Raw genomic sequence first — 13,319 nt, 5'->3', positions numbered from 1 at the left:
TCTGACAATTCCACCTCCCTATCTCTGAAGTGAGCATTTGATGAAAGAAATATCAAAGAAGCTTTACAATTCTTAGAAAAGCTGAGGGTAAGAAAAGGATAAAGAATCTTTTCTGAAGAAGTAGCAGAAAGGTGAGATGGCAGATCAGCTTAGTACTTTCTCCGGACTGTTGACAATGAAACAGTAACATAAGGATTTTGACTCAGGAAGCCTGAGTTGCCTGAACAGGTTTTTGGTTTTTTTTGGTTTTTTAATTTGACTCATCTGCATTAATAATCCTAAATGATTTGTTTAATGGGTTTGCCTCTTTCCCCCGTCGAGTCATCTCCTCCACTCAAAGAGTCTGTTTCATAGGTAAATGTTTTTAATTAGAACTATGTTGTCCATTTTTCACTGGAAGTGTCAGACTTCTTCTTATATCATTTTTATGATGAATGAAGTGACACGAACAGTAGAAGTAGTTATGCTTGGACATGCTAATACAATGAATCTCTCTCTTCTGGTCTTATATTTCTTTCTTAATTCTATTCAAGATGTAGAAGCAACCTTGTGAGCTTTATCCATTCCTTGACTCTCACAAATAACGGATGAACAAGGGTTTAAATAAATGTTTACATAAAATCTCTCTACAGCATTCCAACTACAGTGATAACTACCTTTATTTTTATTTTAAACTTCCCTGCTATTAGAACACAGGATTCACTCTATGCTTTGGCAATAAAGTCTATTATTTTAAAAATCTGGCAATATTGACACCAGTCTCAGATATGGCATCTTATTAAAATAAGACTTCCAAAAACAGTGGAGTAAAAGATTCTCACAGGAACCACAGGCAAACTAGTTTAATACTTATGTTCCTTGACAGCTTGTGGTGAAGTGACATTGGCAGCTCTGCAGAGTTAAGAAATAAGACCTTTACTCCCCACCCATTCCCACAAAGGGAATTTACAAAGATATATATGCAATGGGTGGGTTACTGGTAGAAACAGCAAGGTTAGGGATAAGAAGTTGCCCTTCCCTTTTCTTAATGTCTATTTTATTAGCTACCTCCGTGATGAGAGATTCAAAAGGGCAAGGTTTTCCACAGAACAGATAGACTCTTCTGTATCAGCATTTTATCCTCAGTTGTAATCATGAGTAACTATACAGTTCACTTTCTTTCACTGAAATTAGCCTGCATCCTGAAGCATCAGAGACATTCATTAGCTTCTTCACGTGTATGACTCGAGAGATCCTACCATTTCAACATACTTTGACAATCATCTTGCTGAAACTGTCACAGCACAGTATAACAGAAGCAGCAGCTGTAGATGTTACTGTGCCCATACACCACAACTTCAGCCTTTGTAAAGAAACTGGTTACCTTTTAGCAAGTAGTACAATGACAGTATTCTAAGCAGTCACCCTTTAAAGGAAGTAGGTTAAATAATTTTTTTTCCTATGTTCATTCATCTCATCTCTCCTCACTACATCCCCACTCTTCTTATTCTGCTTGTGCCTTCTTTCATTCAAAATAACTTCCCAGTTATCCTAGGAAGAGCTGATCTACCCCAGAAAATAAGATTGACCCAGCTACATTGTTCAGAGGTGTAAAAAATCCACATCCTTGAGTGTTGTAGCTAAACTGACCTAACCCCGAGGCAAGTCTACAACAGAAGAATTATTCCATTTACGTTGCACTATCGACCTAGCGAGGGCCTCTCGGGAAGGTGGATTTTCTACAGCAACAGGAGAACGCCTCCGGTCACTGTAGTAAGTGTCTGCAGCTACGCCACTGTAGTGTTTTAAGTGTAGACATAGCCTTACTCTCTTATTTCCTATCCATTCTTTTGTGAAACCTTCCAAAGTGAGGATCAGATAACCCTATTCCTGAATGATCTTGAGTCTGAACTGTCATCCTGTATTTCACCTTCATCCTTCTGAAATACCATATGCACTTCTTGGAACACAGACCTGTAAATTCAAAGAGATGTGTACCCCACCAGCAGCATCTCAACAATAAAGAACTAAGTATGAGTTTTGATCTCACCTGCATCCAAAAGTTGTTTGTAACAATGTAGTGATTCCCACACAGAAGAAAATGGTCCCAATCAGTTGACTCGTAGCCCACTGGTCAAACCCAACACACATGGCATCAGCTAGCAAAAAAGGTACTGCTATAGTTCCACTAAAACATGTCAGGTAGTGCTGTGAACATAAAGAAAAATGAACAGCTTGTTAACACTGATAATCACACTTACAAAAATCTCAGAGATGAACTATTTTTCCTTTGCTCTCAGTTTGTTTACTGCTTTTAAATTATCCACTAACTCTCCCATTATTTTCTGTATTCTGGTTCCAAATTTTTAATTCCTAGTGGGGTTTTTTTACTTTCCATGTTTAGCTACTTTTAGCCAGCTACTAATGACTTCTACTTGTAGATGATAAATTAGGGTATTTACATGGCTAAATGGTTCCTGTTCTTTATTCTTGATGAGTGGGTATCTAGGTAACCAAGCTGAAGCAGCTTCCAATTTACAGAAGCAGAAAAATAGCTCCCTCCATTTTGAAACACATGAAAGACTATCAGATTAGACATGCATTGAAATAGTAATCCAGTATGAAAACTATAGAGGGGATAGGTTGTGGAGTGTTAGGGACAAGCCAATCATCGATTTATTCTGCTCCAATCCAAGTAGATTAAAAACATCATCAAGAAGTTGCATGTTTTGCTACTTAAGAAAAAGAAAACTCCTGCAGTGCTGGCTGGTGAATAAATGCAAGAATAAAAATATGTCACTTTGGATTTCTAAGGAGTCATTTGTCTGAGGATCTCAAAATATTTTTACGAATATTAATGAAGTCTCAGCACTCCTTTGGGGGTAGTTTTTATGACCCTTTTTGGAGAAGGGAAGAGATGAAAGGATTTGTCCACATTCACAGCGAATCACAACAGAGCCGATACTAGAATCCAACTGTCTTGGCTATCCATCAAGTTCTACTATGGCCATGTCTACATTACAGACTTCTGCCAGCGTTGCTAAGTTGGTCAGGCATGTGAAGACCGACATAGCTGTGCTGGCAGAAGTCTGTAGTTTACATACAGCTATATGAGCAAAACTGGGCTTTTACCTATATAGCTTGTTTTGTTCGCAGGGGAAGTGTGGGCCTTGCCAATATAGCTGCATCCACACAAGGAGCACTTTGCTGGTATAGTATGCTGGTATTCCGATACCAACAAAGCACTCCTAGAGTAGGCATAGCCTAACTCCCTAATGCACATTACAAACAAACGCCTGAAACGCATACAGGGTGCTTAGCGGACAGAGAGTGAGGTTTCAGGAAGACTATCTTGCCATGACAGGCTTTTCTGCAAAAATCTGGGAATGTTGAAGAAGAAAATTAATACAGATCTGAATGTAGGGGAGCATAACAACAAACAGGCAGGACTTTTATAAGCTTCCAGCTGTTTTAAGATTCTCCAGCAATTCTTTTCATTTGTTCTGCTTCTTCCCCAGCGCACACATATTTTGTTGCCATGTTGCATTTAAGGACATGAAATCAGAGTGGGCTTCCAGCTCCCCAACCCACTTCAATAAGTAATCAAATGGACTCAAAGCAGAAGGCAAGTTACTAGCTGCTGTTGAATATCTGTATCATGTACCACTATGTGCTCTATTAAAAATGCTGAACAATTTCTTAAGTATTATTAAAAAAATTGACTTCTTTTGAAATGTACCTGTAACCCCAAGAATATGCAGAGGTACCAGGGAGGAACATCCTCGATCGTGTAAATCATGTCAGCTCTCTGCGCATCTAAACTTCCACTGCTGTCCAGTGTCTCTGCCAGAGAGCTCTGTCAAATTATAAGAGGACAAGCCAACAGCAGTTTAATATTACGAAAGAATAACTGAATTTGGAACGTTAGACAACTTCTAAGGTACCCTTGAAGAAGATGAGATCCTATTACTCCTATTGCACCAACACTTCATATTAAGTCTTAAAAAATCTTTTTGCCTTTGAGATGATCAACCACTATCCTCAACTCTAACTACTGAGTGTGTATAAAAAGATTCTCTTTCATAACCCATTCCCTGCCTATTTATACAAACAAAGCATAATCCTCCATTTGTGATATAACCACTTTGGCAGCAGATTATGCCAAAATAAATGGGGATTACCATGACCGATTGGGTTACACAAAAAGAAAATGAGTAAGTAGCAGATCATTCAACAATAGAGATTTCAAAAGTAAAATGGCTGCCCCTTGCATAAAAGATCTAAAATGAGGGCAAGAATGTTCTGCACTAGGACGACTGCATTCTAAGATGGCCTCTTGCTTGTTTTAGCCAAGCTCAACGATTTTCAGCAACCTGGCCTATTTGGTTGTTGCCACACACGAACATGTAGGAAAAAATCTTGACATAGCTACATTAGGCTAAATCCAGAGCATCTTTACTACAGACAAACTGAGTTACTCTGGATTTACAAAAAAGTGTAAAAATGACATCTGAATTTGGCCTATACACATTAGTGCATCCTAATTAGGGGAGAGCATGCAGGTAACTGGACACATAGCTACATGTATGGTAGTACCTTCCAGCCTCCCCAGATATTCTGCAAATAATTTCAGAATCATTATCTTATTTACTACAGCAAAATATTTTAAATACAATTTTAATGGCTTCATTTCTAAACTAGGGAATTAAAACTTTGAGATCAAAATACCTACATGCCTGTTAGTGCCAAGAACATTTGAGGAGGAGGGAGGATTTGATTTTCTCATTTTAAACCCTGCATGGCCTAATCCATACTTGGACTGAACAAACTCACATGAATAAATCTTATAGCAAAGCTGATAACTTTACCAGACTCTCCCTCCCGCCCCCCACTTTCGCTTTCATTGAGATAAATCTGAGTAGTATTCGTAAATGATCCCAATTTAGTTTATCATCCCAAGCGTCATGGAAATCAACAGACTCGTGTCATTTCCTTTTCACACAGCATTGATTTTGTTAGCAAAACAAATACAACTGCCTGGGTTACACATCCATACTCAGGTAAGCCACAAAGGTAAGCCTGGGGAAGAATGAGGACAATAAGGTTTTTCTGGGTGGAGTACAGCAATATTCATATCCTCAAAGTGTTAAATGGAGTGGTTAAAAGGAATGGCGTAAGTGAGAGGTATGGCTCCTAAAGCAGACCAGCAACAGCACTCAGGGTATGCTTTTTCCACAAGGTAACTAAAAACAGAGTAGAGAAAAAGCAATTTAGTTTTATGAGAGGTAAATTAGGCAAGGTTAACCATGGGCACGAGGTATATAGCATTGACCTCACCTAGTCACTCACATGGTACACATTACAAGTGCCTTGTGTTGTCACTCAGGATTATATACAGCAAGATTGCTACAGCATGTTTGATATCTTGTTTTGTGTCAGTGAAGAAAGACCAAGCTAAGTGAAGAGCAACAGTGGGGAAACGAAAGCTGTCCCAGGAAGAAAAATAGAGACAGGGAGAAGCAGAGGGTAGTGAAAATGGGGAGAGACCAATGTCACCTTTTGTGACATGGAGACTTCTCTTCATTAGGTTGCACAGCGAGACAATCAGAAAAATCCAGTCTAAAGAGGGTTTAAGACAACTTGTCCAAAACGAAGAACCCTTTTCGGGGAAGTTAAGGATACCTCAACAGAAATTTCTGTGATCTTTTCAGTCTTGTTGCAATATAGTTCTGTTCAACTTCTTAGGAGTGTTTTTGTGCCTGTATACGTTTCTCCTCATCCTTTTTTTGCACAGAGATCAGCATATGCACTTGCTGAGGATTGTGCTCATAAAAGGGGATTTTGTATTTTAATTAATTTTTTGGCTAAGACGTCATTGCACTGGCTAAAAAGAGTCGAGAGGGAAATACCATTACCCTGGTTAAATAAAAGCTAAACCTATACCAGCAGAGACAAACCATTCCCTGCTTCCTTGTGACCATGCCAGAGTTGTTTTGGTGAAGTCATCCATCTAGAAGCACAAATTAAACATGGTGGACAGTTGCCCTACAGTCCTGAAGGTAAAACTATCACTTGCCCCTTATGCAACAGAACACCTCAACATACTGAGAGTCATGGGCAACTTTCCAAGGTCAAGTCCTTCCAAAGACTAATTGAGTGGCCTGACCTTGACAAGTTACTTATGATAGTTTGTTGAAGAGTTCTGTTATATAATTGGCACATGACATTTTTGCCTTCACACATGTTCAGAATGCCTCAACATTAGATACCAGATTTCATGCAAAGTCCAGACCATAATTTGTGCAAACAATTGATGCGCCTTCATTGGCCCCTGCCCTTTGGAAACCTGGCTTTGGCCTCTTTTGATCTGCAGCTATGCTGAGGAGCGTCCAATAACCTCCCACTGCCGCATCATGCTACACTAAAAAACACCCCTCACTGTTCTTCACAGGACTGGTGAAACTGCACCAGTTCTATAGTGATGGTGAGAAATTTTCAAAAACAAAAACAAAAACAAAACAAAACAAAACAAAACAAAAAAACCCAGTGTGGTCACCGCCTCGAGGTAAAAAGCATTATTTATTGGCCCACTGTCCTAGCTAGCCATTTCCCCACCCAAATACAATTTAACAATCCATCCAGCTACGCCAAAAAAGAAATTAAAAGCCTGAAAAAAGTATTTAGAAATAGAAAAAATTCAAACAAACACATCCTTAAAACAAAAACCAAGTGTCCTGGAAAGCACATAGTTAAGGCTAATTTCGCTACCTAGTTGCAGTCTTATATTCTCGCAATATTTTACTTTTTCTGTTCTGTTTTCACAAGAACATTGAACTACTTTTAAAAAAGCTGACTAGTGGATTTAAGTGCCTTAATTTTTTTGGTACACAAAAACAAGCACTGCACATCTGAAAACCAGGACTCTTCAGGGCATCTCAAATGTGGCACCCAAAATTACTAGTTCACCTTTGAAAATGTTTATGAATTATGAATAGTTTTCCACCACTTGAAAAAAGAAAGATCTATTTCATCCATATTAGAAATACACACATCTCAAAAGGAAAATCGGCTGATAAATCTGCCAGAGTAGAAAATGTGCAACGAAGACTGCGCATAAGTAAACTGTGCACAAAGACTTTGATGAAAACAGCATACAGAGTGCCATAGAACTGTCTCTTCAACGTTGACTTCACAATTCATGGGTTGATCCAGAGAAGTGCTGAAATGAAAGTCAAGTATGAGGGGGGGAAAAATCCCACAATTTACTTTTTGTACCAAAAGGGTGCTGCATCTAGTAGTGGCTATGTTGTCGTATTTTTAAAATTTGGTTAAGAGCCGCCCCAATTTGAACCAGGCCTCAAATTCTACATGATTTTAGCAATACAAGAGTGTCAGGCAAATAGAGCATTTAGCAGAACCTACCCAAGCACTTAAGTTCAATGTCACCATCAGCAATAAAACAAAATTGCATTGTAAAAGGTAAAGAGCTAATTTTGACAGAGGAAGAAATAGACACTTGGAAGATAGAACTGATCAGCATTTCTCATTTCATGTCTGCCAGTTCTTAGAAAGGTTTCAGGCATGACACAGACTAGCATATGCAATGTATTTTCCATAGTGTGAGATCATCCTACATTTAAAAAAAAAAAAAAAAATCTGTCTTCACCCTTCAAAAAATTCTAAAAGCAGCCTAAGGCAACAGATGAAACCCACAAAGCGGATGCATGTAAGTGACACTAAACTACTCCGAAGGCACCACCCCTCCTTCCTCTGCCTAGTCCATTCTTGTCATCCAGCTGGTATCTCAGGGTCTGTCTACATGGACAAAGAGAGACAAGCCTTTCCAGCTAATCAGCTTGCCTTGACTGAAACTGCTCCCGCCGCCAACACGCACAAAGGCACAATCACCTTTAAGACTGTTTGAGCAGTCTGTGTTGTGCTGACAATCTTAAAGGTGTTAAACTATCAGTTGAGTTAAGCTAAGGCTTCCTCTCCGCCATGAGAAAGCTGCACCAATTTAAATTAAAAAGGTGGGATATTAAGCGAATTTGGGATATGTCTACACTGAAAACGCTACAGCAACCTAGCTGCACCACTGTAGTGCTTCACTGTGTCATAGGTGATCCCCTCCCTGGGAGGCAATTGCTAGGTTGAGAGAAGAATTTTTCCATCAACCTAGCCCTGTTTACACCAGAGTAAGATGGTATAGCTACATCTCTCAGGGGTATGGATTTTTCACACCTGAGAGACGTAGCTATGCCAATGTAAGTTCACAGTGTAGATCAGCCGTTAGATAAACTGAAACAAGAGGTTGTGTAGCCACTCTTATTTGGGCATAAACCTAGTTTATTTCCATTTAAATTGATTAGGAATGTGTTAAAGCTAACCAAAATAAACTACTCTTAATCAAAAGTAAGTGTGTCCACACGGATTTACGCTGGTTTAATTTAAATTGGATTAACATTTAAATTAAACTGGGGCACCTTCTTGTTTAGACAAGGCCTAACTCAACTGAATTAACTCAGCTGAAAGACACTTTTTTTGCCCAGGTAGACCAATATTCAAGAATCTTACTCCCGAGGAATCAGAAGAGCTAAGATTCTTTTACATTCTGGTCTATTCTGCCTGTTTGCATCATCGCTCTACCCTATTTGTGTTATCTTGTAATGTCAATAAATGCTAGGAAATCAAAACCAAGCTGACTGGTTTAATTTTAGGCTTAGCTGCCTTGATAGGGTTTTTCTGAATAGTTAATATGCCACTAGCAATATCCAAAGAGAACATTTATGGGTGTATAAATGACTTGATCTTTGTTCACAATGCTTTCAGCAAATAAAAAAATACCCTTGTATTCAGAAAAAGGATTAGAAACTTGAGTATATGAGAAACAAGACAAGGGTCACAAATCACTACAGTCTTAATGCTTGAACGCCTGCTGGCAGGCATTTTTTCTACAACTCTCATTAATTCTGCATTCTAAAAGGGAAGTGAGAAAGTTCTTGCTACAAATTTCGGAGTGTCGGAGTGACTAAATCAATATTTAGAAACATCATTTATCTTGTTATTATGGACACATTTTAAGATTAAAACTACCCATGTCGATGTTATAGAGTGCTACTGGGGGATCTAAATGCTTTGGAATCAGCAGGGTTTTGTTTGCAGAAAGAAGGCTTTAGAGAGATCTAAAAGGAGATCGATAGATTTCTATGTTACTGAAGAGAATCCATTTTCAAAGGGTCTAACAGTAGCAGTTCCAGTCCTGAGGCTTCAGTAGCAACCATGGAATAGTTCTGCTGCTGCTTTGTAGACTGATGGTAGGATGAGGTGACTTTGCAATCCCATGACACACACGAACTCATTGAATGGGATTTACAAAAAAGAGTCAAGTCTGCGATCCTTTGTTCTTTTCTTTAAGTTGATATATTTTAATACTTCTAAATGTCTTCAGCAGAAGAGAGCTAGACACACTGTAGCAGTATGAGGATGTGTAAAAGGCCAGATGGAATTCAGAAAGGTAAAAAAGGAGCATATTAAGAATTAAAGAAACTGTGCACTTTAACCCCCTACCCTAATTGCTGTGTCACTTCTTGAGCTCTATAACGAAGGACCTGACTCTGTAATCATGAAGGACCTGACCCTGGAGTCATGAAGAAGGCAAAATCCCAGTGAACCCAGGACTGGACCTGTAAGTCAGTGTGTATTTTGTGGGAGAACAGAAGGTAGACAGCGAATTGAAATTAATTAGAAAGAATGCCCAAGACACAGGATGAAGCAAGAGCAAGTTATTCTATATTCATACTAGTTTCATAAAGTATTTAATAAAAAGTTATACCTTTTCTGCTATGCCATTTTCTGTGGTATAGATTGCCATCAGCTCTGTGTCCTCTGTGTCCTGATCACCACTCGATGTTGCTCCACCATTTATGACAACCTAAAAAAAAAAATCCACATAAATACTGTAACTTACTTAATTACATAGTAAGTGTGACCCTATTTGATATCAACTATCACTAAGAACATTCTGAAGAAGCAACAATTTAGGAATTCATCACCTACGGAATAAAGGTATTGAGTGACCTGCACAGCAGCATTAAGACAAATATACTGCACTCTTGCAAAAATAAATGCAATTCTGACAAAACATAAAAGGTTACTGTTTACATATACAAAATTGTACTTGGGTATAAGCTACAGCACATGGAAAATTAAAGAAACTGTGCATGAAGCCAGTCTGAATGCCAGCTAGTCAACAGTACCATCACACTGTTTCAATCTACATCAGCTGGTATTACTGAGTAATATACAAAGACATGTCTCTAGATCCATGCCTTTCACTTTAATATTTTTCTCACAGCATCCATTTAGAGACCATTACTGTTTTTTATTATAGTAAATTCTCTTAATAAACGTGTGTACACTTTTGTCAGAGTTCTGTTTCAATTTTCCTAGACTGTGAATACTATGTGAAAGGATATTAAAATGGCAGTTCTTCTGGTATCAAGTTTTAAAAGAATATCAAAGTCTAATCACATGAGAGTGTTAGGCCAGAGCTCACAATTTCTCTTCCAGAGCAGCACAAAAATCTAAGATACTTAATTTTCACAGCTAGTGTCAGGAGCAGAAAATAGCAAGTGACAAGTGATTAGGAGTTAATTCACACCATGGCTATGAAAGACATTAGCTGCATTGAAAATAAGTTCTCAAGTTGACAATTCCAAGCAATGTTGTTGTAGCTAAGTTGGTCCCAGGGTATTAGAGAGTTGTTAGAGATATCATCATCTCATCCTCCTTGCCACTCTAAATTCCAAACAAGCAATTTTACATTAGAAACGCTACAGAAATGGAGTCTTGGCCCTATTCACTTCAAGCCACTGAAGTCAACGAGGCTAGATTTCACCCTAGAAAAAACCGTAATTTAGATAATATACAGAATCTCTGGGAAAAGTGGGTCTCTCCCTGCACCAAGTAGGATGAAAGGCCACTCCACTGGCAACCAAGTCCTACTATATAGTATCAAAAAAACTTTTTTTCCTACCTAATTGAATAAACATGAAAGGGAATAAGCCAAAAACTGCTACAGAAAAAAATATTGTACAACAGACTAGCATTTCACAAAACACACATAACAAGAAGATTTCTCACAGGAGCTTCTTAAAAATATATTAAAGTGTTCCAGTGGCAATATTCTATGGCCGTTCATAAAGTAAAGGTCACACTGCCAGACATCTTGAGAAGGTTTTCTTTAAAATACATGTGCATCCTCAATTAAAAGCAACACAGTATCCAACGCCTATTAACTAACAAGAGCATGCTTTGTAAAATATGGTTTGTTATAATGAATCAACCACTGTGTCTTGTGTTTGTGTTTTTAATGGCACTTTAGATGAAAATGGAGAATTTCTGGCTTTAATCTTTACTTTGTTTCCCAAGTAAGGGGAAAGAGAAGATTCTGTCAAGTTCTCAAATTCTCTCAGCGTGAGCACAGTAATTCTTTGGGAATTAGATGTACTTTCATTACTGAAGTATTTTAATACAACACCATGAAATCAATGTCATGAGATTTTCTCAACTCCACACATCTCATTTAGATTGCATATTTGAGAATGTAAAAGCAAATGCTAGGCATTTTTTAATTCAACTTTTCTAGCAGAGTGCGCCTCTAAGCATCTGTAATAAATCAGAAGTGTGATGCCAAGTATTTCAATCTGTTCTCGAACTTCAAATTTCGCATCATGAGACAAACACCAATTATCTAAATAATATGGATCACTGGTCTTTTTAATAGGCATTTAACATAGCAAGAATGTGCTTTTACTCAATTGTGTATTATCATTAATTGAGGTTCTAATCCTTACCACTATCTTCCTTTATATCCTGGAACACACTATACACAACACTGCAGGTTTTCAGTTCCGCAACCTCCCACCCCCCAAGATTGACCCAGTGCACGAGTGTGAAGTCACATCTGCAGATTACAAAATAAACCTATTAAGGCTGCAAAAGCCATTCAGGGAGTGCATGAAGATTACAGGAGGAGGTGAAGAGAGAAACTGAGTAACACAAGGAAGTGGGAGGAAAATGACATCAATGCTACTAGAACAGGTATAAATTGCTCTCAGCTCCTGCCATCTGTGTCAGCACCATAACAACATCTCAAGGCATTACAGCCCCGCAATTTACTTATCAATGTACATATTTTGCAGAGAAGGGCTCCCTCCGATAGACCATGCCTCTCTCCCAGCTTTCTCCTCATTTCTGAGAAATCTTCCTTTATCAGAGGATTCATTTTATATTTTTTCTTTCCCTCCAGATAGTAAAAGGTGATCAAACTTCTACTCTATTCTTCTAGATCTCATTTAATATCGAGTAGCACAAAGTTCAGAAGTTGAGAGGGTCTTGTTATTAATCAGGCCTTGGATACAAGACTCATCCTGAAAGCAAAAATCCATCCTTAAAAATACAGCACAAGTTCAAATGTGGACAGTGATTTAATACATTATTCTCTTTTTCTCAGTTTTGAGAACTAAGACATTATTTTGCAGGGTATAAATTTTACCTCCATTTTCTACTGGTTGTAAACCTTCTCAGACAGATCAAAGTCAAAAATCAACAAAAAGTGTCAGTATCCTGGTGTATCCAGGTTGCTTGTTCACCTAAAACTGCACCAGCAAATTAATAATATCAGCTTATACAGTGGTGAAGCATAAGTGATCCAATACCATTTTATAGCTACTTTGAACTATTAGAACCTGATGGTTTAGTTGAAAATTAACTAGGTTAGAAGTCAGAGATCTTAACGTTCATGTTAACATTTTCCACAGGTGAGCAAATATTACTGAGTACTGAAAAAATCTAACCTTTCCACTACCTAGAAATAACAGGCATAATTCAATCCGCGATGACGAAAAAGGAGCTTTTATGCAGAGGTAAGAGGCTAAGCGGCAGACAACTGACCTGTTACCTACAATGATTTGGGAACTTATTTCTGTACCAGTTCTGGGTAAGAATCCATTTTAATTCCACTTTATGGTCCACGAAATAAAAAGAACACTCCCTTCCCATGCCTGGAAATGAACTAATTTTTAAGATATGAAGTTTACATTCGAAAAGCTCACACACTTTAAAATAAAACATTCCCACTAAAAGAATGCAGCACAGACATTTGTGTTTTGGTGAACACCTTTGGATACATAGAACACAAACTGAGGTCTGTCCTCAAGGCAGAGAAAAAGACAGACAACTCCATGGAAGTCAATGACAGCATGTGTCATAACATTTTATAAAAGGTAAATAATGAAGCTGGCCATGTCTGCATTCTTGCTTGCAGTACTTCAACAGCC

At 38.2% G+C, this 13,319-nt stretch overlaps 1 protein-coding gene across 3 annotated transcripts in view; it reads right to left on the bottom strand.

Moving 5' to 3' along the window:
• Positions 1 to 13,319, bottom strand: part of SLC23A2 (solute carrier family 23 member 2) — an 88,741-nt gene that overhangs the window by 30,846 nt on the left and 44,576 nt on the right. For all 3 annotated transcript variants that reach the window (XM_067545839.1, XM_067545840.1, XM_067545841.1), the window contains 3 exons: positions 9,812 to 9,910; positions 3,719 to 3,835; positions 2,030 to 2,187 (listed from right to left, as the gene is read on the bottom strand). In XM_067545839.1, the coding sequence (XP_067401940.1) occupies positions 2,030 to 2,187; positions 3,719 to 3,835; positions 9,812 to 9,910 (374 nt within the window). The remainder of the gene's footprint in view (positions 1 to 2,029; positions 2,188 to 3,718; positions 3,836 to 9,811; positions 9,911 to 13,319) is intronic.

This window comes from Emydura macquarii, unplaced genomic scaffold, assembly GCF_026122565.2.
Source record: "Emydura macquarii macquarii isolate MOO-44397 ecotype Brisbane River unplaced genomic scaffold, CSIRO-AGI_Emac_v2 contig_1110, whole genome shotgun sequence".
Taxonomy (NCBI): Eukaryota; Metazoa; Chordata; order Testudines; family Chelidae; genus Emydura; species Emydura macquarii.
This window is presented reverse-complemented; position numbering and strand designations above follow the sequence as displayed.